This window comes from Trachypithecus francoisi, unplaced genomic scaffold (assembly GCF_009764315.1).
Source record: "Trachypithecus francoisi isolate TF-2019V2 unplaced genomic scaffold, Tfra_2.0 Lachesis_group3, whole genome shotgun sequence".
Lineage (NCBI taxonomy): Eukaryota > Metazoa > Chordata > Mammalia > Primates > Cercopithecidae > Trachypithecus > Trachypithecus francoisi.
In genome coordinates, this window is record NW_022681468.1 from 108496216 (window position 1) to 108520010 (window position 23795).

At 46.1% G+C, this 23795-nt stretch overlaps 1 protein-coding gene across 2 annotated transcripts in view; it reads right to left on the minus strand.

Moving 5' to 3' along the window:
- The window catches only part of ARNT2 (aryl hydrocarbon receptor nuclear translocator 2), a 210886-nt gene that overhangs the window by 156025 nt on the left and 31066 nt on the right, over window positions 1-23795 (minus strand). For both annotated transcript variants that reach the window (XM_033189223.1, XM_033189224.1), the window contains exon 2: window positions 6465-6579. In XM_033189223.1, coding sequence (XP_033045114.1) covers window positions 6465-6579 — 115 coding nt within the window. The remainder of the gene's footprint in view (window positions 1-6464; window positions 6580-23795) is intronic.

Here is a 23795-nt window from a genome sequence, read left to right on the forward strand (position 1 = left end):
CCTGCTCCGCTCGGCATCATCTATTCCACATTAAGACTGTTTTCTTACTTTGTCTTATGGTATATTAACAGCCTGAAAAGGCTCATGGGATTTTGAAAACAGAAGTTGTCAGGGTGAAGGGATCACAAGTGAAAGAGAACATACTACTAGTTGTACTGCTTAAAAATGTGGCTGGTCTCGATGAGTCAAAGTGAAAAGGACATTTAAGACCTTGCCCTATTAAATTCAGGACCAAAAACATGGCTGTTGAGGGGAAAATGGCTGTTTCGGGCCCAAGCTACTCAAATCGGTTGTGCCTATGGAAACTCACCAAGCAATTATTCAGACTCACCTTTTACTGGGCCTCTCAGTGTAAACATAAGACAAAAAGACTCGATAGATATTTGTTGAACTAATATCTTAAACTCTTCTCAAAAAATCATGTCTCTCTAATGGTAATTCACATGATTCTTGAACATGTTAGGGCAGAGGGGGTACTTAATTGGTGTCAAGTGTACCCAGAGTCTTTGGGGAAACAAAATGAAAAATGATACAGATGTCTGAGCTCTCCTGGACATCCAGGGTGAGTGCAGCTCCTTGAAGAGAATGTCTCAGAGCCCCTGCATTCCCCATCTTGTTCTTTGTAGTCCTGGTGGACTGGATGAGGCATAGTTCCCATGGAATTCAAGCAAAAGGAAGGTCAGTCTGCTTGGCAGACTGGACTGAGATATTCCTTGCCTAAACAGTTCAATATCAGAATGGACTGTGTATTAAATGACCACTGCTACAGATTCTAGAGCTGCTGGCCTCCCAGTAAGGGTGACCCATACCCTCAGGCTCTAAGGGCAGGGCTTCAGTGGCTAATGAGTGACTTGGAGAAGGTGCAGGACCCCCAGGTTACCAGTAAGTGGCCAGATTATACAGGGCAAGCCATCCTTGCACGGGCACACCCAAGAAGCTCCCAGCAGGACAAATCCTCGTCTCTAGGGGATTTGGGGCAACTTGAGGGACCTAGGGACTGGAATTAGGTAAGGCAGAGAAGTATTTTCTTCTTAAAATCAGTAACTTTTGTTTTTGTTTTGTTTTATGTACAGCATAGCCGAAGTCCTAATCTTGGCCTTATTTTGTTTGGAATGACTGATAGGATCCCTTGCTAATTTGGAATCTCTGGTTCTCAGACATAAGGGTTATACTAAGTACAAGAACAAAAGGAGTTACATGATCGGAAAAGATGACAGTAATGATAACAGAAATACCTATGCACAAAAAGAACAGGAGATGGGGTAGAAAAGTGATAAGAAAAAAAAAGTACAGTTAAAGGGCCTTACAGACACCACTAAGAGAGACAAACACACAATTCTGCAAGGTAGTTTGGAAAGCCAGGCACCAGGCAGCAGCTGTAGAGTTGCCGATGTTGTGGACAAGTGGGAGCTGAATGCAAGACTTTCTAAATGGATCAAAGCTATCAATATTCTGCATAATTACTTAGTCATCACCCCACCTTTCCCGGAAAATTACATCGGGAAGGTAACCACCAAAAATGCTGTAACCAAATTCTGCAGAACCCGGTGTTCTGCAGAGTCGCAGAACTACGCTGCCATCTAGTGTTCACTATGGGGAAGAGCGATTTTGCCGTCCACGTGAAGGTTATTTAACACCCCGTGCGTGCTGTCAAAAACATTTCAGCGTTAAGAAAAAGAAATAGCAGTTTCAACATTCCAAAGAACTCATGCAAGCATTTAATGAAACCACAGGTGGGTATGAGACATACAGTTATCTTTAAAATTCCTTTTAGATCAAGGTGGTATGAGTGTGATTGTCAGTACTCCTGCAAAATCCAATTTATAAGCCAGCCCTCTGTCCTCAGCCTGCATGATCTTTGGGGTGTTTAGGGTGACCAACCATCCTGATTTTCTCAGTATAGGAGTGAAGATACCTGGGATCTAGGACTTCAGTGCTAAAACTGGAAAAGTCTTGGACACAGCACGATGGTTGGTCACCTTCGTTTTCGCAAAGAGTTCTGTTCTTTACCCAGCCCTTTGTGGGACCAGACAGATAAGGAAGTGAGCCCCGAGGTAAACAATCCCATGTTGGCCAGGTCAACTGTGGCTCAATCAAGCGGAGGGTATGAGAAAGAGATGGCCTTGCTCCAGACCCAGAGTCTTCTGAAGTCCTCTGGGAACTTGGGAACCAGCATTTGTCTGGGAAAATTAGGGGCCAAGATCCTGTGCCTCCCACCTGTGCATGGGTACAGCCATCAGCTCTGGTAATTCAGGGGCAAACCAGGAGATGAATCAGGACACAAATGTTTAAATACTCAGGATGACTCAATCCACCCAAAAACAATCTCGCTGGCTCATCAGCAACATGGAAAACAAGGCAACCCTGGAGGACACGAAGGATCTTTTAGAGCCACACCTGCCAAGATGCTGTTGCTTTGGACCCCTATCACCATCTCAGATTCCCTACTTTACAGAGGACTACCATAAGCTATGCCTAGTTCTTTGCTATAAGTCTAAGTAAATCTTGTTTTATATCTTTTATGTGTCTCTATTATACAGCAGCATCTGGATAATAAAGGAGAGAAATCAAAATACGACTTTTAAGTCCTATTGTACTCACCTTAATTCAGTACAGTGAATGGATGATAGAAGAGTCTTCAAAAAGGGGGCTGAAAATGCATTTTACTGTACTTTTCTGTCAATGAACCTGAATGCCTGCCTCGATGAAAAGCCATGATAGGCATTTCCAAACTTGCAATTAGTTAGGAGTGAGTGATATGAAGCTCCCTAACAGTGACTGTAATCATAATAATGCTTCATCAAATACGAGCCACTAAACAGAAGTCACTTATGCTCTAGTGAGATAAAAGGGTTGGTCCCACAGTGATAGTAAAGGAGAGATCCCAGGCGAACCCAAAGCTTCTGCAAGAAGTGAAGTGTCAAGGGCTGCTGGAAAATGCTTCTCCTTTGGAGCCTGGACTGGCCAGCCCAGACTGCAGCAATGCTAGCACATAAAAGCTCACCAAAAGAAACAGCTGCTTACGGAAATATACCTATAATTTGACCACATTCCAGCAGCTCCCAGGGTTACCTTAGAAGGAGATGCTCATCTCTCGGCTATAAGTAACTTGAAAATAGTTTTTCCTCAATGATGCTATTTTAGAAGTCCAGGATAGGACTCCAAGTGGAAAGGGACTGACACATCCCTGCCCTCAGCCTCCACCCTCCATCCTCATCAAAGGCTAGCTTTGGGATGGGCACAAACCCTAAGTGGTCACCTCTGCTTCCCCCAACTGAATTTGTCCCCGAGGAAGCCCCCCACCCTTCACCACACTGTCACTGAGATCAAGGAGGTTACCACAAACGTGCATTCCAGGTGACTTGCTTCAGCTCATTTCTCCCACGCATGTGGCATCACTTTTGAAAGAATCTGGGACTTCAGAACCTTCACCTTGAATCTCAACTGCTGGGAGGGCAGGCAGCTTGCTAAGACACTTACTGATGAAGGCTGTCAGGGAAGTGGGAAGGAAGTTAAACCATGAAGATCCACAGTGCTGGGCCAGGTGGGAGGCCTGGAGGATCCCAACTGCGAGACGTTGGTTTTACTTGGCTTTGAAACACTAGGATGGGAAGCGGGGTTATCCTGAAAATTTGGGATACTTCCCTCCACCAGAATAATCAGGTCAGAGTGGGAAGACCTAGGCAAGGAATGAGGGTGTGGGAAGGTCCTTGCCAATGCCACTGCCCCCTTCCACCACCCCCATTCCCCTTCTCTCTTCTTTCCCCTCTCTCTCTGAGTCTCTCCACCATGTCCCACATTCTCAGAAGGAAGAAGGAGGTGGAAGAACACCATGCCATCAGTGGGGAGGGCAGTGGGAAATGCGTGCCGTGGCACAGGAGCAGGGGCCTGCCATGGGGTTACCTGCATTTCAGTGAGAGTGAGTGACTTCCATCAGGGTCTCCTTTGTACTTAGCTAAGTGTTTAGGCTGTGGTCGAAGGAGCTATTATCATGAGCTTCTAGAACAGCGGTGAACTCAATCACAGAATTTCAGCAAAACATGTAAAAACATCAGATGCAAGAATTACTATGGAAACAGCCCTGTAAAAACGGAGGTTTCTTTGCTTAGACACAGGATACATCCGTAAGCCACTGAGGCTTGGCAAGTGGAATCATAGTTTGTTTGCCCCCTCCCTCCGTCAGGGAAAAGGAAGTAGGGGTGAGGATGGTGGAGGACAAGCACCCTAGAGAGGTCAAGTTGGTTGATTTGCCTTCCACAGGTCATGCCCTCGCCCCTGGGTGATTTGTCAGCAATTGCTGCTCATCCTCCTTCCTCTCTCTTTGCTTTTCTTGATGTTTCATTCCCTAGGCTTTAAGTGGAATGCTAGGCTCTGTGTCCGCCTGCTCAGGATCCACATCTGCCTCCAGTGCCATGCTGTGTGTGTGACCCGGGAAGGAAAGCACAGTGGGGCAGGACTTCTTCAGAAATGGGACTGAAGCTAGATGCAGTGGCTCATGCCTGTCACCCCAACACTTTGAGAGGCCTAGGTGTGAGGACTGCTTGAGGCCAGGATTTCAAGACTACCCTGGGCAACACAGCGAGACCCTGTCTCTAAAAATAAAATAAAAAGAAATGGAACTGGGTCCCCAGTCAAATCATCAGCTCAGGGAGCAACCACAAATCAGGGTGTGGACACCAGGCTGGGGCCAGAAACATGGAGACCAAGAAGGGAAGTAGCCTCGGCTCACTGCAGCCCAGGCCCTGCGGGAGGGGAAGAGGAAACTCCTGGCAGAGGCTCAGAGGTGACTTCCCAGCACAGAGACAGTTCCTGGTCCTGTAAGTACTAGTCTGGGCCTGAGCATCTCTGCCTGGACTTGGTTCTGACTCAGCCCACCTGCCTCATCACAGAGTCCTGTGCTGGCCTCGTCTGGAAAAGGACTTGGGCAAGCAATGGGGCTCTGTCCTCAGGGAATGCGAGTTAGAGTGCACATAGACATTTAAAATAATTTTAAAAGGCCTGGAATTGGAAAAAGTCAATTAAGTTGATATGGTGACACCTCTTGTCTTCTTTTAGCAACTGCTGAGCTTAGCACCTAGTTAGCAAGAATGGCTGGTTGAAATTGGATGGCTGGGTTTGCAGGAAGCCCCAGAGGTGAGCCACATCATTTATTACAGAGTTGATCTGCAGAGCTTTGCCCCAGGCACCAACACTGCTCTTCATAGCTCTGCTGGTCTCGCTGTAAAGATGGTGGCAGCTGCAGATAGAGAACTGGCTGCATCAGCACCTAGTAAGTGCAGTGAGTGTGCTGAATACAGGGAAAGCTGGCATCACCACTGAGCTCAGTTGCTGGGTTTTTTAACCCCCTGCCTCATCATAAAAACCTCAGGCCCTCCTTTAGAGACTACACAACACACATAACAGTCTTTTTTCCAACCTAAAATTACAAGGCTGAATATGCTTTTGCATTCTAGCCACACTCCATCCCAGATCCTGATATTTCCTATTGCCTCCACCTTTGCTCCCTTTAAGAATCATATTGGACCACCTAAAAACGGGCCTACCCTGTTGGCACTGGGCTATGAGAAGTGGGTTCTGCTGTAACCGGACAGTTGCATTCCGAAGGAGCCGTGTGTTATCAGAAATTGCTTTAAAAGTACAAACTGATTCAACTTCATGAGAAACCTTGTTTATCAAATAGTGCATCGAAAATACAGGAGAAAGGGGCTAGGTGATATATTGAGTCTGAAAATGTCCATCATGTTTTTCCTGCAGGATTTTGGTTGGTTGGATGGTTGGTGGCTAGTTGGTTGGTTGATTGGTTGGTTGGTTGGTTGGTTGGTTGGTTGGTTGGTTTTTTAGGTCTATGTACAGCCACAAACATTATGGATCATTAATAGGTGCAATTTTGGTTCCATCTGCTCAAGACTGATGATATTTCTGGCCCTATCAGAACAAGTACACTTAGAACAATAGTACTTAGTATTATTACCACCTTTACTAGCAGAGCAGCAGACATTGCCAACGGTCTGGCCTTCAGGCACTGAGATTTAGCCAATTCTTTTGAAAGGAATTCCTGCACACCATCTATGAAGGAGGAAAGAATGGACAGCACCAGGGTGGAACCTTTGCAGCCCACAGGGGCTGGAGCTCAGCGCAGCAGTGCTGCCAAATCTGGCTTGGAGGCTCAGGCAGGATAATGGGCGAGCCCTCTCCCTTCAGATGGCCTGAGCCAGGCCCAGCAGGATCACAAAGCACATTCTCACCACAAGGACAAGCAAACAGAAGTCCCCAGCCGAGTGCCGAGGCCCAAAACACTTAGAAGCAAATCATGTGCATATTTAGGAATCTTGCAAAAGCTAAACAGGATGCAAACTGCTAAGCTTCTATTCTACAGGACGGGGAGAAACAATATTCTCCTAACAGGTCAAGAGCATTGCTCAACATTTATTAAGCCAATTCCTGGAAACGCTGAGGTCACTTACCCGGAACGCCGCTTTCCTCCACGGGCAGGCATGGCCCCCGCCATCCTCACCTGTCCGGTAGCCGCCATGGGGGCAACGGGCAATGTCACAGATCCAGGTATGTCTGAAGCCATTTCTGGAATTCAGCAAAGACAAGAGGTTTTGTCAATGCCAGAAAAGCCCAGTAACAGGCAAGAAAAGTTGTCATGCGGTACCAGAAGCACCACCTGCATGGAGAGCCCAGGGGCCTGCATCCGGCAGGCCACTCTGCCATCATCAGCTATGCAACTGGGGCAAGTCTTTCCTCTTCCTCTGGAAAAGAGTATCTCTGGCAGTACTCTCATATTTACTGATCGGAACTGTGGTTAAACAGAATTAAAACAGCTTCGCAGCTTTCATAAAGGACTCCTGTCTCCTGACCACCTGGAGGCAGGTAAGATGCACGGGAATCTTTTGAAAGGAATTCCTACATACTATCTATGAAGGAGGAATGAATGGACAGCACCAGGGTGGAACCTTTGCAGCCCACAGGGGCTGAGCCTCCAAATCTGGCTTGGAGGCTCAGGCAGGATAGCGGATGAGCCCTCTCCCTTCAGATGGCCTGAGCCAGGCTCAGCAGGATCACACTAACACTAAGTTCTACGCAGCATATAGCCAAAGCCTGAGGGAAAGAACCAACTCCTGGTAACCCAGATGGGGCACACTCCCCGAGAGGCAACACCCTGCTGCAGTGCCCGCCGCTGCCCCCTCTGTTGCCCTGGGTTCGTGTTCAAGCAGAAAGGCTGGTTGCCATGCCTACTCTGGACTCAGAAGCCCTGAGTATCTGAGCCCTGCTTGGCCCCTCTGTTCTTGATGAGGACGGTGAGCTCTAGGGTGTTAAAAGCATCACTTCAGGCTACAGCAGGCCAGGCTGATGCTTCCTGGATCTCCAGAGCTGGACCTTTCCAGGAATAAATATTAATTTAAAGAATAAGAAGGTCTGGCACTAAATGAGAGTACCTTTCCTGCACATTGTGGCCAAGACATTATTTCCTATAAGCCAGACACTTTTGGAAGCTCATTAAGGTCATGTTAAGCATCCCTGATTTCAAAGAAACCACACTAAGAAGTCTCTCTTTCCTACCTAATGGAGAGCTCCTAAGCTCAGGCACCCTTTCTCAGACCATTCCGTGGCTCAACAAATATTTCAAATGGCCTCTGTGATTCTGTTTACTGTGGTTGAGAAGGACTTCCACAGTGTTAGCTTTTCTTAGCTCAACTTTTACCCAGGGGAAGAAGGGAAGCAGCAATGTACAAAAATATATTTAAAAAAGATAGGTCAGGATACATAAGGAATCTGAACCCTTCTTAGTGGAGAGAGATGCCTAGTGATGTTGACAGTCCACGGCTGGTGTAGGCTTCTGCCCTGTTTCCTTTCAGCAGAACTCAGGGAGTCCTGTGACAGTTGACCCACAGTTATGCCCCAAAACACTGTATGTTTAATAAACACATTTGAAGCTCTACTTGAACTATCCCACTCAGAACTCTTGAAGAAGAATTTTACAATACACAATACAATTTCACGATAAACAAAATCTTAATTTAGTCACTCTGCTGTGTCCAAAAACTTTGGGAATGACTACACTTTTGTTTTGTTTTTTAAACCAAGGTACACATCGAAAAGTCCTCAAGGGAAAAAAAAACCTCCTCTTAAAGTAATTCTCTCCCCTTTAGACAACTGAGTTTGTGACAGCTAGACAGTATTAAAAGCAATAACCCAACAACCTTATCATCTGCCTGCTTTGATAAAATATTTATAGTTTTCTGAAATGGAGGCTAAAACACATTGAGTCCATTATGTCCCCAAACGGAAGGGCGGAATCACTGTTAGAACAAAGACAGATGACAATGAAAGTCACTACTTTCTAAAATAAGTTCCACAGAACAGCAGCCCCTTAAGATTCTCCAAGAAACAGAGTTCTGTGGCCAAATAACTTAAGAAAAAAGCTGAGCCGGGCGCGGTGGCTCAAGCCTATAATCCCACCATCCTGGCTAACACGGTGAAACCCCGTCTCTACTAAGAAATACAAAAAACTAGCCGGGCGAGATGGCGGGCACCTGTAGTCCCAGCTACTCGGGAGGCTGAGGCAGGAGAATGACGTAAACCCAGGAGGCGGAGCTTGCAGTGAGCTGAGATCCAGCCACTGCACTCCAGCCTGGGCAACAGAGCAAGACTCCGTCTCAAAAAAAAAAAAAAAAAAAAAGGAAAAGAAAAAAGCTATGCACTTACCCCCTTTCCTGGAGATTCCAAAGTCCACTAAAAACATATTGAGAAGTCCTATCTATATAAAGAAGTTTGCTTAGCTTTGGTTATCCCAGTATATCATAAATACCTCTAATTGTGGAAACTTTAAAAACGTATCACCTGCTCAGCTAATGTTCTAAGCAGCACAAGTTTTGGTATTTTAAAGCCATTACCTTGTTCCTGCCTTCCAGTTGAGGAAATTTCAGGCTGGAAGAGATCTTAGCCATTGTTGGTAATCCTAGAAAGGTTGTCATCCCTTCTCTGTTCCAATCACCTGAATTTAATTTGGGTGAAACAAAAATGCCAATAGTTCTGGCAATATAAATTGAAAAAAGTAAAGCTCCTCAAAACCTTGGCTGGTGGGGTAAAGGACAAGGAATACTGAACACCCAGTCATTTCTTTCCTCCAACAGATGAAGGGAGCAAGGCAAAGAGAAATTAGATGACCTGCGTTGGTGCCCACAAGTGACCTTTCTTTTTCTTGTCTTATTTCATGTGTAGTTTCTTTTATTCGTGTCCTATTTCATTGGCCAGAACTTTCAGAGCAATACTGAGTAAAAAATGACCTATCATGAGGTAAAAGAAAGTCACTACTTTGCAGTCAAATATATCTGGTTTCAAATCACAACTCAGACACTTCCCAGCTATGAGTGACGGGGCTACTCTAGGTCAAAGTGTCAGCTGTGAAATGTTCATAATATGTACCTTGAAGGGGCATTTTAAAAATTAAGGACAAGGTATGTGATGAGCCTAATGAAGTGATTGGGAAAACAAAACACTCAAGCAACAATAGTTAAAACGATCATGATTATGCTGACGGTAAGCAGTCTTGCTTGAGCCTTGCATTTAACCGGAATGAGCTGCTGGTTTAAGACAGACATTCTTTCTGTTGTCAAGGAATCTGCTCCTATGCCTACTTTAAAAAGTTTATTTAAGGAACGGATGCCTCATTTTATCAAATGCTATTTTTGGTAACTAAGTGTTCTGGATACTAAATAAGCCAAACAAAATGCAATCAATGAGACTAAAATTGACTTTAAAGATAAAATATTTTCTCTAATGTTGATTTTTAGGAGCCACCCTTAATAAATTCAAACAAAAGTGAGAAAACAAGTCTCTCTCCTCTGCAATCTATGTCCATATCTATAATGTGATCAGCTGTCAGCCTTCCCTGGAAAAGTAACTACCCGCTTCCCAAATCTGGCATCTTTTCTCTGTGACTCAAGTTCAAGCAAGCAAAGCTGGTGGAATGTCCACCCAAAGAAGGTGGCTTAGGAAGGTCCCTGACGAGATTGGAGGTGACAGTCCCAAAGATAAGGCCTGGTATCAATAGATCAAAGAAAGCTAAACCTTCAGATGAAGAGCAGCCCTGTAAGTCAGTTGTTGATTTGCTCCAGGGTTTCTGAATTTCACTCACAGAGAACTGACCACTGCACTGTATAGGAAGGAAATCACACTTCGGATACCTCCAGGGTGACTGCAGCCACCGCCATACCCTGCAGCTGTGGGTGTACATGAGTAGTGCCTTTCCAGAGGAGAGCTGAGCAGTCTGTGTCAACAGACATTAGAATATCCATGCACATGTATACCCCTGACACACAGCAAACACACTCCCCGCTGTCCTGGACCTAACACAAACACAGCTTCTCCCTCGCTGTGATGGGAGATGAGAGGGAGGGTGTGTGTGTGTGTGTGTGTGTGTGTATGTGTATGTGTTATATGCACAGAAAAAAGACTATAAGGCAGATAGAAATACACTAATATGTAAAACTTGGCTATTTGTGTTGTGAGAATTATAGGTGAGTTTTATTTTCTCCTAAAAGCTCTTCCTGTTTTTTTGAATATTCTAGTTTTTTTCCCAATGCATGTGTTAATTTAATGTTAATTTAATGATATGTCAATTGAGTGATCACAAATAGAATAATACTTTTTAAAGGGTTTCATGTGGAAGACACAGAAGAAAGTATACATAACTGGTGAGAACTAGAAGCAATGAATGAATGAGACAGAGATAGAGGAAGGGGAAGCCCTTTTTAAATAGTAAGTGTCCAATAATGGGACGGATTGGTTTAAAGAACAATGATAAAATTTTACCTAAACTAAGATTTATGTTGGGTACCAACTGTGTTCCTGGCACTCTGCCATCTTCTTTGCACAAGTTTTACATCCACCCTATGAGGTAAATGGAAATTCATCCCATTTTACAGATTAGGAAACTTGGCAGAGACCGGTCAGCCCTGATCCCTGTAACACGGCTACTGAAGGGCAGAGCAGGCTCTTATGTGTTTGGCCACCCACTGTGGGGTCCCTGTCCCTTGTGGTGCCCAGGCGGAGGCCAGGTGGCTGGGCAGATCCTTCCCTGGGGCAGCAAGAGATGTGCTAAGACCACAATTCTCCATCACAGGCCCAGATGAAAGTTGTATGGCATGTAGGACATGTTCATGCTTTGGGGTCACTCCATCTAGCCATGGGGTCTGTGGGCAAGCTATTGAACCTAAGCTTCAGACTCCTCCTCTGTAAGATCAGGAAAATACTTACATCACATGGTTATTGTGAGTATTAAGGAAAGCCAATTATTTATGATGTCTAGCAGAAGAAATGTTCCTTCTCCTCTGTTACTTTCCCCTAGAAGAGAATGTCTCTCCAAGCAGACATTCTAAGTGTATGTATGTGTGATTTTTATATAACCCTTGAGCAAATTACTTAGCCTCTCTGTGCCTTGGTTTTCTACCTGTAAAATGGGCAGAGCAATGCACCTCCTGGAGTTATGAGGATTAAAGAAGCTAGTAGTTGTAAAGCACTTAGAATGATGCCTGGCACAGCGTAAGCACATGTAAGTGTTCAATAAAAATACACACAGATGCTAACACCACTTAGAATCATTTCGCTATGGTAAGGACTTGAGTCACTTCTATAATGTTGCTTTTCTGGTTCTAATTCACAGGATTGCAAGAGAGGTCAGAGGGCAGCGGGGGCAAGAAGGCCCTCTGAACACCTCAGCACTCCACTCAAAACACATTCCCGCGTGAAGCTGTGGCCAGAGACAGGAGGAGGAGCTGCAAAACCCCGGCAGCCTGAGATGAGGTGCTCCACCTGTGCCGACCTCCAGCGGTCCCTCTACCCAGAGTCCTGTCTCTACACCAGCTGGTAGGCCCACCCGGATCTCAGGAGGGAGTGCAGACCCCACTCGGGCCTCCCTATGCGGAGCTGACTCCTGAGCTGGAGCCTGCACCCAGTCCATGCTGCACCGGCCTCCTCCATCCTGTCTCCCACCCACACACGTCACACACCACTCACACACACATCACATCAACACACATGCATACCGCTCACACACACCACACACCTCCACACACATCACTCACATCAACACACATACACAACACACACACCACACACACCCCCACCACTCTCAACACATATACACACCTGCACATACCCCACACACTCCACACACACCACTCACATCAACACACATACACACCACACACACACCACCACTCTCAACACATATACACACCTGCACACACCCCACACACACCACTCACATCAACACACATACAAACTTGCACACACCCCACACACATCACTCTTGTCAACACACACACACAACACTCGCACACACCACACACATCACTCACATTAACACACATACACAACACTCCAACCCCACACCTGACACACACCACTCACATCAACACACATACACAGCACTCACACACACCACACACCCCCACACTGCTCTCAACACACATACACAACACACACACCACACACACCCCCACACCACTCTCAACACACATACACAATACCTGCACACACCCCATATCAACACACATACACAACACACACACCCCCACCACTCTCAACACACATACACACCTGCACACACCACACACACTCCACACACACCACTCACATCAACACACATACACAGCACTCACACACACCACACACCCCCACACCACTCTCAACACACATACACAATACCTACACACACCCCATATCAACACACACATCACTCATACACACCCCATCCCTCCACACCACTCTCAACACACATACACAACACTCACACAGCTCACACACCCTGCATACACCACTCACAGCACATATACACACCACTGACACACATCACACACACTCCATACACACCATTCACATCAACATACACAACACTCACATACATCATACACAACCCCACACACCACTCACATCAACACACATACACACCACTCACACACACCACACACACTCCACACACACCACTCACATCAACACACATACACAGCACTCACACACACCACACACACACACCACTCACACACCCCACACACATCACTCTTGTCAACACACACACACACACCCCACACTCCCCCACCATTCACAGCAACATACATACATACCATTCGCAATCACACCAACACACCACACACACCACTCACACCACTCAACACATACACACCATTCACACACACCCCACACATATACCACTCACAACATACATGCACACCATTCACATACACACACCATTCGGACACACCACACACACACCACCCACACCACTCACATCAACACACACACAGCATTCACACACACCACACACACAACTCACACACATCACACATCATTCTCAAACAATACACATTGCTGCACACCACTCATATACATACACCCCCACACAGCACACACACCACAAACCACATATGCACACACCATTCACATCAATAAACACACCATACATACACCACACACATGGACCACTCACAGAAATCTCACCACACAAACCACTAAAACCAACATACACACCACACACAAACCACCAACACACATCACACTACTCACACATACCACAGACACCTCTCTCACACCACACACACACACACCACATACACACCACTCACACGCCACATGCACATCAGTCATCAACACACATGCACAGTATTCACACATACACCACACACACCATTCACACACACCAACACATCACACACCACTCACACACCCCACACTCCCCCACCATTCACAGCAACATACATACATACCATTCGCAATCACACCAACACACCACACACACCACTCACACCACTCAACACATACACACCATTCACACACACCCCACACATATACCACTCACAACATACATGCACACCATTCACATACACACACCATTCGGACACACCACACACACACCACCCACACCACTCACATCAACACACACACAGCATTCACACACACCACACACACAACTCACACACATCACACATCATTCTCAAACAATACACATTGCTGCACACCACTCATATACATACACCCCCACACAGCACACACACCACAAACCACATATGCACACACCATTCACATCAATAAACACACCATACATACACCACACACATGGACCACTCACAGAAATCTCACCACACAAACCACTAAAACCAACATACACACCACACACACACACCACCCACACCACTCACATCACACACATACACAACACACACACCACACACACCACTCACACACCCCACACACACCACTCACACCACTCAACACATACACAACACACACACCACACACACACCACATACACACAAACCACACACACAGCCCACCCCAGACCTGACAGGGAACAGCCTCCTCCTCGCTGGTAGTAAGAGCTTTGCCTGAGTGGGGAAGTGTGCCCCTGCATTTGTCACAGCCCTGGGACCCCACAGCCCTACACACCCTTTGGAAGGAGCCCCAGGGATCCTGGACAAGTCATCCATCCCCTCTTGTTTCCAGTTCACCACGGGCAGCCCAAACAGTGCCTGGCAAGGAGCTCATCTGAAATGGGCGTGAAGAATGGGACTCTCACCTCGATTTCCCTATGCAGCTGAGGGGTTGCCACATTTAGAAAAGACAGGAGTCTGGCGCAGCACAGAAACATGAACACATTCTATAACACACATCAAATTCAAATAAATCTCAAAAGCCAAGGCCAAATTTTCCATTACCCAAGGAAAAGTTTGGAATTGTGGCAAAGTAACCCGCTCCCCTTTATGAAGCAAAGCCACCAAAGAGCTGCTTCACCTTGCCGGTTCCTCCCTCCCATGCTTCCTTCAACCTTCTCCAGTCAGACTCGCCTGTCATCCCACTACAGAGCTGCCATCATCAGGAGGCCACTCTTGTGAAGGCGAACAGTGGCTCTTCTGCCCCTGACCTTCTATGGGGATGTGGCCTCCTGCTCCATCTCAAGCATTTTTGCCTGGTCTTCCAGGCCCACGTCCTTCACCTTCTGCCTCAGGCCCCTCCTCCTAGGCCTCCTGTGCCTGCTCTTCCTCCTCTTCCAGATCTCAGGGCGTCTTGTGCAGCCTCCTATCCTATGCGTCCTCCTAGGTGATCTCATCCAAGCGCCTGGCAGCAGCGCTGCCTCGGCTGCTGCTTCTCCAATCCATCAGCAAGCTCTCTGCTACCTCCGAGAGGTCTCTCCATCTTCTGAGCTCTGCTGCTGGCCTGCCTCAGGACGTCCCTGACCTTCATGTATCCACTCTTGCACTTCCCACTCATTCCACACTCGGAAGCCACATCAGACAAGGCCAGCCCTTGCCTCCGTCCTCTAACACATTTTCTTTCCTCTTAGCCCAAACCTGAAGTTCCCTGCCATGATCAACTTGTTCCCGTGTGGTCAGGCCACTGCCCACCTCTCCAGCCTACCTCTCTGGCTCCAGCAACACTGCCTTATCAGTTCGTTGAACACACTATGTTCCGTTCTGACCCCAGGACCTTTGCATATGCTATGTCCTCTGGCAAGAAAGCTCTCCTCCCTCTCTTCACCTCATTAATTCCTTACAGTCATTTAGATTTTGCCCAAATATCACTCCTCAAGGAGGCCAGTCTCTGAACAACCCCTTCCCTACCCAGTCCAGGTCCGGTCCCTGGTGATTCATTCTTACTGTACCTGGACTTCTCCTGGGAATGAATGAAGGTCACAGCAGTCCAGGTGAGAGATGGCAAGGCCTGAATGATGGAGCCGCAAGGAGGGCATGCCAGAGGAAAGAGATGATGTCACTGCCTCAAAATAGTGTGTCGGCGTCAGATCCCAAAAAGGGAAAATTCTGAAAAACCTTGGTCACCTGATCCTCCTACACTGTATGGGGCAAAAAAAATGTCTAGAGACAGAAGAAAAATATGATTGGGCCGGTTGCTTATTTACAACTACCATGCCACACATGCTCAATACAGGAGGACTTCTGCAGCAAAGTAGAGGCACACATGCTCATGCATTCCTCGGTTCATTGATTCAGGGGACCACACATTCAGTAGCAGCCTACTTCTAGCTCTGGCTTCATCATTATTTGCCTCAGTCTCTCCTCAACTAAGACGTGGAGTTCATCAGGACATTCTTTCCTTTTGCAGAGGTTGCTGTGAGGAAGCGCTCTCTGTTTCAATCATAAGCAGCCTTTGCAAAGCTCTTCTTTGGAGCCGGGGGCTGTGCTAGAAGCTGAACAATGGTCAGGGATGAAAGGACCCAATGCTGCCTCTGACAAGTTCAGTCTTGAATGTGATGGAGGCACAGAGCCCAGTAACTTCACACTGAGAAATACATGCTGTGAGGGATGCTGGATACCATGTGGTGGGGATGGCTGGGAGGATCTGAGAAGGCTTCCTGGAGGACACCACCCCTATGCTAACCTGGCAATGGACTGCAAAAAATGCTCTGGGAGGAACGAAGTACGATAGGAAAGATGCCCTTTCCTAAAAGTGTTCCTTTGACTGCTCCAGAATTTCTGAGCAGATTCCTTTAGTCCCCTCTGAGGGCTATGCTTTCTTGTTCATTTCCAGTCCCTGGAGCTTTCTGGTCTTTTATCCCAACTGCAACTCCCTACAGATCGAGAGTTATTCCCCCACTCAAATGTAACTCTCTCGTCTAGATCTCTGCTCAGGATCCCTGATCATAACCAATGGCAAATGCACAAATAGACAGAAATATCTGTATTCACAGCAGTCTGACTCCAAATGCAAATATCCCCTCAGGAAATTGTTTCCCATTACACACAGAGGGGAAATGACTGTCTGCTCTTAGACAAAGTTGGAATGAGGTTTGGAGCTCATTTAAAAATCAGTACAAGCTAAAGATTTTGTAAGGTTCACCATAACACAGAAAACATATCTGGTTTATAATGCAGCATCTAGCTGTAGACTATTTCACATTTCAGATGCAGACATACTGTGTAGAATTCCTATAATACAGTGTAGGCAGCGAAAACCTGGAAAAAATGTGGAATTCGAGAGCATTACAGATGAAAGGAACAGGAGGAAATGAAAAAAAGACATATTGCTCTCCCCACTATTTCATGTGAATCCAAGTAAGAAAAATATCCCCTGATCTTTACATTGGGAAAAAATTAATTACATGCAAAGTTTCACAACATGACAACATACAATATTTTAATGGCCATTCAAATAAACGAAAAATCAAAAGGCTCTTTCCATGGGTGGGAGTAGGGTGAGGGCAGGCAACTAACCAAAGAAAAATGCTCTTCTCAATATTCATCTCTCTTAAAACAATTCTCTTTACAGAAAGCACATCAAATATCACAGCCCTACCTTTTCAGAGGGATTAAACAAAGATCTTTCTTCCTTGTGACCAACACCTTCTTGGGAGAATCTGTTATCCGTGTAGAAGAAATGTCAGAAACCTCTGGGAGGAAATGTAGCTGCATTTGTATTCTGCTCAGAAAATGTCATCACAGATCTGTTTACCTTAACTGTGGACCATGATTCAGCCGTGACAACTGTCTTGCATACTGATCAATTTATTTGCAGCAAAATTTCTAGCATTAACTGCTTAGGTTCTGAAAAATCGGTTACTTGGATTTCCTGTGCAACCATAACAAATGCACATTTGAAAAATCTAGATTCTTATCCAAACATTTCAGTGAGAGATAATAAAGGATTTTTCTTGAAGTGCAAGCAAGGGAGGGTCCTTCTGACTTCTGGAATGAAGATAGCACACACGATTCCCAAAGGACCTCCATGGGGTAGCACTTTTATAGCACAGTGTGCAGAAAAATCATTAGACTGAGAATCAGAGAACTCTGACTGCAGATCCTTGCTTGGCTTTAACCAGCTGTGAGATCCTGTGTAAGACATTCTTTTCTGATCGGCTGGCTGGACTAGGGTCTCTGCAATAGAGAAGAGGATGGTCACCGGACCCGAGAAAGTAAGAAGAAGCCAGGTCCTGCCTCCTCTGGCTGGTGCTTCCAGCCTGGACGCTGAGCCCTGGATGCCTGCCTAAGCCCCTTCTAGCAGGCAGGCAGGTTTTGGCATTAGGGAATTGAAACCAGTCCCAAGGCAGCCCAGGGAGATGTCCTCCCACCTCAGCTAACAGTGCTGGCTCAGGTAGGGCTCTGGCTCTCCTCTGGAAGAGGGGCACTGCACTACAGCACACTACGGTGTCACTCCCCATGTTCCCACTAGTATCCAAACCCACTAACTCCAGCTTCCTTCTCCACCCTACAGGCTGAAGTCCTATAATCTCTGTGCTGAAATGTGTAAAAGGGGCAAAAATAAAACAGACCCAGCAAGAAGATGGGCAACCAGTAATTCCAGTAGAAGAAATGTAGAGAGGCTACTGTCAAGGTTATGATTCTGGAGCAAGACAACAAGGATGAGTGACCCATTCAACCTGCCCCACTCTGTGCGAGACCATCAGAAGAAAGTGTGTGTCACCAATCACACGGAAGCCAGCCAGAACATCTGGGTTGGAAGGCTTTGTGTCCGTCAGTGGAATGAATGTCCCTAACGAGGTCTTAGAAGGAGTCTCAGTCAAAACCTAGACTCTGGCCTACCAGGACCTGAGTCTAGGGAATCAGGAGCCCAGTGCAGTAAGACAGACCCTGCACAAGAAAGGGCAAGGCATGAGTTGTCGGTGCAATGGCATGGGAGAGTGTGCAGGAGGGCTCAATGCTCTGATTCTCCACATTCAAAAACACCAGAAAGAATCATGGGTTGGTGAAGGGTTCACTGAGGAGGACCTGCCGGTGAGACACAACTTGTCAGCCTGGAGAGTCCTTGAGGCAGAAGGAGGGATAAAACTGTCTTCAAATACCTGTTGGACCTTCCTGCATAAAAGAGAAGAGGCCAGTTCTCAATGACTGCAGAGGCCTCTTCACAGTAGCTAAGGATATGAAAGGTAGCGGAAAAAAATGAATGACCAAGATGCATGTTGACTGTCCAAAGGCAGCTGGAAGTGAACAGAAACCAAATGAACTAACAAGTCTGACATAAGGAGAAAAGCTCATAAATTATGGAACACTTCCAGATAAAAATTACTCAGCCTTTAAATATTATGATTTCAAAGATAATGTTACAGGAAAATGATAAGAGTGAGTTAATAGAGCAGGATACAAAATCATATATGCAAACATATTTATCAGCGATCCATCAAAGTTCAGCTTCAGCTACACTATTTGCCCAAAACCTATTATTTGGCCATGGCTTCTAAATGAATGCCTTGGCCTTTGAAAGGACAAACAGTCAAATACCTATTGCAAGATCATTTCTGGCATCCCTGAACTTGTGCATGATCAATGACCTTACGATACTCAGGTCACCATCATCTCTACATCTACAGCATAACAACATCAATACTACAAATAAGGCATGCCACATGAACTTATTGCTCAAGTCTGCATATTCACTTTCAAATGTAAATCTGCATTCTAGATGTACTCAGATTTAAAAGCTCCTTGTATGTATGATGTATTTTGAACTCTCCCAGTCAGATGGTGTATAAATATAAATATTATTGCAAGAATGAAATGTGCAATAATCTTTGACCATATGGCAAAAGCTATTAATTTTATATGCAAAATTTATGTGCAAATCAATTATTAAGAACTTTACCAAATAGTTACATTTAGTAGGAAGTGAGGAAATAAGACAAATATTAAGAGACAACACTTCGGGAGGCTGAGGTGGGCAGATCATGAGGTCAGGAGTTCGGGACCAGTCTGGCCAACACAGTGAAACCCGTCTCTACTAAAAATACAAAAAATTAGCTAGGTGTGGTGGTACGTGCCTATAATCCCAGCTACTTGGGAGGCTGAGGCAGGAGAATCGCATGAACCCAGGAGGCAGAGATTGTAGTGGGCCGAGATTGTGCCACTGCACTGCAGCCCAGGTGACAGTGTGAGACTCTGTCTCAAAAAAAAAAAAAAGAAGCAACACGCTTGCTACTTTTACAAAGACTGTCATATTCTTTCTGAGACAAGATACGTGCAGAACCATAAATACTACTATAAAACAGAATAAAAGAGATCATTAGTATATATCATAAATCATGTCTTTGTGGAATTGTTTGGTATACTGGCATTCACAATAATAAACAACCTTTAGGATTTTAAATTTTTCTATCTGTTTCTGTTTAGATGCATCTTTCAAGAAAAAGTCTTATTTGGAATCTTCATATCTTTATAAGGACAAATTAATTGCCAACTTTATCAACTGTGCCACCTCAAAAATTCATAAGGGAAAAAAGCCACCCATATCACACCATAACATCTATAGTAAATCATCACCAATCCAGACATAATTAACAGAACCAATGTAGTTCATTCCTCCACCAAACTCAGTTGCAAACAAGTGTCTATATTTAGTATCATAAATTGCAGCATGGTAAGCACAGGAGTATCTAGCAGTGGGCAAGGTCCAGATACGACTGTTTCTGACTTAGAGTTTAACTTTACAATGTGAGGAATCCTAATAAATAAAAATAACATAAGAACAATACCTGCCCGGCGCCGTGGCTCAAGCCTGTAATCCCAGCACTTTGGGAGGCCGAGACGGGCGGATCACGAGGTCAGGAGATCGAGACCATCCTGGCTAACACAGTGAAACCCCATCTGTACTAAAAAATACAGAAAAACTAGCCAGGCGAGGTGGCGGGTGCCTGTAGTCCCAGCTACTCGGGAGGCTGAGGCAGGAGAATGGCGTAAATCTGGGAGGCGGAGCTTGCAGTGAGCCGAGATCTGGCCACTGCACTCCAGCCTGGGTGACAGAGCGAGACTCCGTCTCAAAAAAAAAAAAAAAAAAGAAAAGAAAAAGAACAATACTTATTTTTGTTAGAATGTCATATTTTCATTCAATGATTCAGCATCAGCCTCAATCACAGCCAAACAGAGATGCTCGGCCATTCAGCATTAAGGAAAACTGAATTAGCTCAACACACCTCTAATATACGTATGTCCAGACAGAGAAAGAGACTGTGTGTGTGTGTGTGTGTGTGTGTGTGTGTGTGTGTGTAGGTAAATACTTTCAAAAAAGGAACAAAGCTAATTCTGAGTGGTAAGACTACATAGGATTTTTACTGCCCACTTATCATTTTCCATTATCTCTGTGTTTTAAAAACTTAGAATACAACACTCTTATGATCAGGAAGCAATGCAAGTGATGTAATCGAAGGTAAGTGAAATGCTGGGTTCTGTGGGCAGGCTGCGTGGGAACTGGGAACACAGAGCTGGGGGAGTGGAAGAGAAGCCAGCAGTTGTGAAATGGTTTAGCCACCTCCAGCTGAGCAAACTTCCCTACAGGGATGGGACAAGGGTGATGAAATGGGGAAAAGGTAGAATTCGAGGCTGAAATAACTACTGAGTTCCAGAGAGGTGGCAGGCCCTGAGCAGGCTCATAAATCTGCACAGCAACACTGTGAAAGAAGCATCATTATCACCATGTCCTGGGTGTGATGATATTCAGGGTTTTCTGATTAGTACAGTAGTAAATGTACATGGTAAACAATCTGAAATATTCAAGAAAGAGTAAAAACCGAGGAGATGAGGCCACACAAGAGGAGAGGAGACAAAGACAGGGTAAGAGAGATGGAGAGGGTGAGACTGTGGCAAAGAAAATATTAAAAGATGAGTTATTCAAGGTGGGGGAGACACTACCACAGGCTCTGAAGTCGGGGCAAGAGGTTAACAGTGGCCTGCCGAGCGTGCAGTTCCTCCTGTGGCTCCCTTCGCAACCTCGTGACTTCTTGATGCTGGGAGCAATGAGGAGTGAAGGCTCACTTCTCTCCACAAAGGGTAGACTGAGGTTATTCCACAGCACAGTACAAGGCCCTGAATATACAGAAAGGAAAGATGGAGCCCATCAAGATGGGAGAAGAAGGACCAGCAAACAGCCAGGGACAAGCTGTGTGAAAAGTGACACAGCAGGTAAATCCAGAGAGCTCTGGGAACCAGAGGCACCAAACAGCACAAACCAGGAGAGACAATCAGTGGGATGGATGCAGAAGTCTCTGGAGGAGGCAATAAGTTGGTGGATTCTAAACACTGTTTAACCAGGAAGTAACAGACAAGGTGAGTCAAGCTTGAGTCCTGCCCGCTGGGCTCACAGATACCCTGGCCTTCTCAATTATCACACAAAACCCACACCTTTGAAAGAGAGTGGGACAAATACTAAACCGGATAGCATGCAGAGACGTTAAAATCCCAGGCACAAATGAAGACTGTCCACAAAACCAGGGACATGTGCCCCTTCTCCACGTGTACTGATTGTTGTCCAGCCACAATGAAAGCAGCTACCATCCTTCCTGGTGCCAGGGCCCACACCAGTCATGAAGAAAACACAGACCCCCACCAGTATACCAGACGGCTAATCATCTGGAGGATGTGGGTGTCTTGGGAGTATCACTGCCTACTTTGGACAGTGGACAGCAACCTGTCCTGAACATTTAACTCAAACCCTATGGAGGTGGCACCATGATGGGGACACCTGGATGGATGTGGTGAGGCAACATAACACGGTTACAATCCCTCACTTGCTGAGTGTGTGTTTCTGTTTCCCCAGGTAGGAGGACCTCCCCGAGGTCAGGAAGCAGTGTCTATTCATTTGTCGTATGGAATCACCACACCCTTCAGTGATGGCCATGCTTTCCTTGTCACCTTGTTTGAGATTGAGTGGGCCCCACAGAACTGCGTTCCTGGAAGCCTTGGTAACTGCTCAGATCCCAGCTGCTTTACCTGCCAGCATCCTGAAACTCAGCAAGATCAGAGTCCAGACCTCGTAAGATGTTGAGACTTCACCTATAGCTGCCCCACCCAGGCTAACGAAGCATCAATCCAAGACGAAGGGGCTCATCCCTGAGTCTGTAAGTAAAGGTGGGAGGGAAAAGCTGAATAATGAGGGGAGCTGTGCAGGGAGGGGGAAGGATGAAGGGGGGGATGACTTGGGCTGTAGGAAGTAGAGGCTTCCTGCGCAGTTAGCTGAAGACAGTCTGCTCACAATTGCACATGTGCATGGCATTGTAGCTGGGACGCACTAGCCATTCAACACATTTTTTTTTCCTTTTTTTGCCCATATTTCCTCAAATTCCTTTTACCATCAACACATATTTTTTACACGGATGAATAAATGAGTCAATGAATGGATAAATTTTGCTCTGAGTGCTGCCCTAAGAGGCACATACAAGGTTCTCAGTTATTCAGGTGCAAAATCAGTGCCAAATGATCCACGGCCATTTCAAAGCTGTCTCTGAAGCACACACACCTCCCACTTCTAAGCTGGTAATGGCCTTGGACAGCATAACCTTAGTACTGCCTGCTCCTGTGGACAGAGGGAGGGAGGAAACCTGGCCTCTGAGCCAGAGGAATGCAAGGGGGCTGTGGGGTCAGCAATGTGCACGGGGGGCTCAGCTGTTTGGACTGGGAGGCAAATTGCTCTATGGGAAGGGGTGGAAAAGGGAGGACTGGGGCCCAGGATGAAAGGAAGCCAGTTCAAAGGCCGGGGCAGCCCCTGCTCAGCAGCAACAGACCTTGCTGCTTCTGAAGCAGGGACTGCCCCAATAACAGCTCTTCTCAGGAGGCAGTTACTATGCCCGCAATCCTGGAGGCTCAGGGTTCTTCAAAAGTGAGAACCAAAACTAAAGGGAAGGGTACTCCACACCACCAGCCTCCGTCACCCCAAGAAGGAAAGAGAACCTCGAGCAGAGCTGGCACCTATGGAGGAGGCGATGGGGTGTCCTGGCTGAATAAAGGACGAGGGCAGGAGGTGTGTGGCCAGGTGGCCCTTTGGCAGTGCTGGTTGTT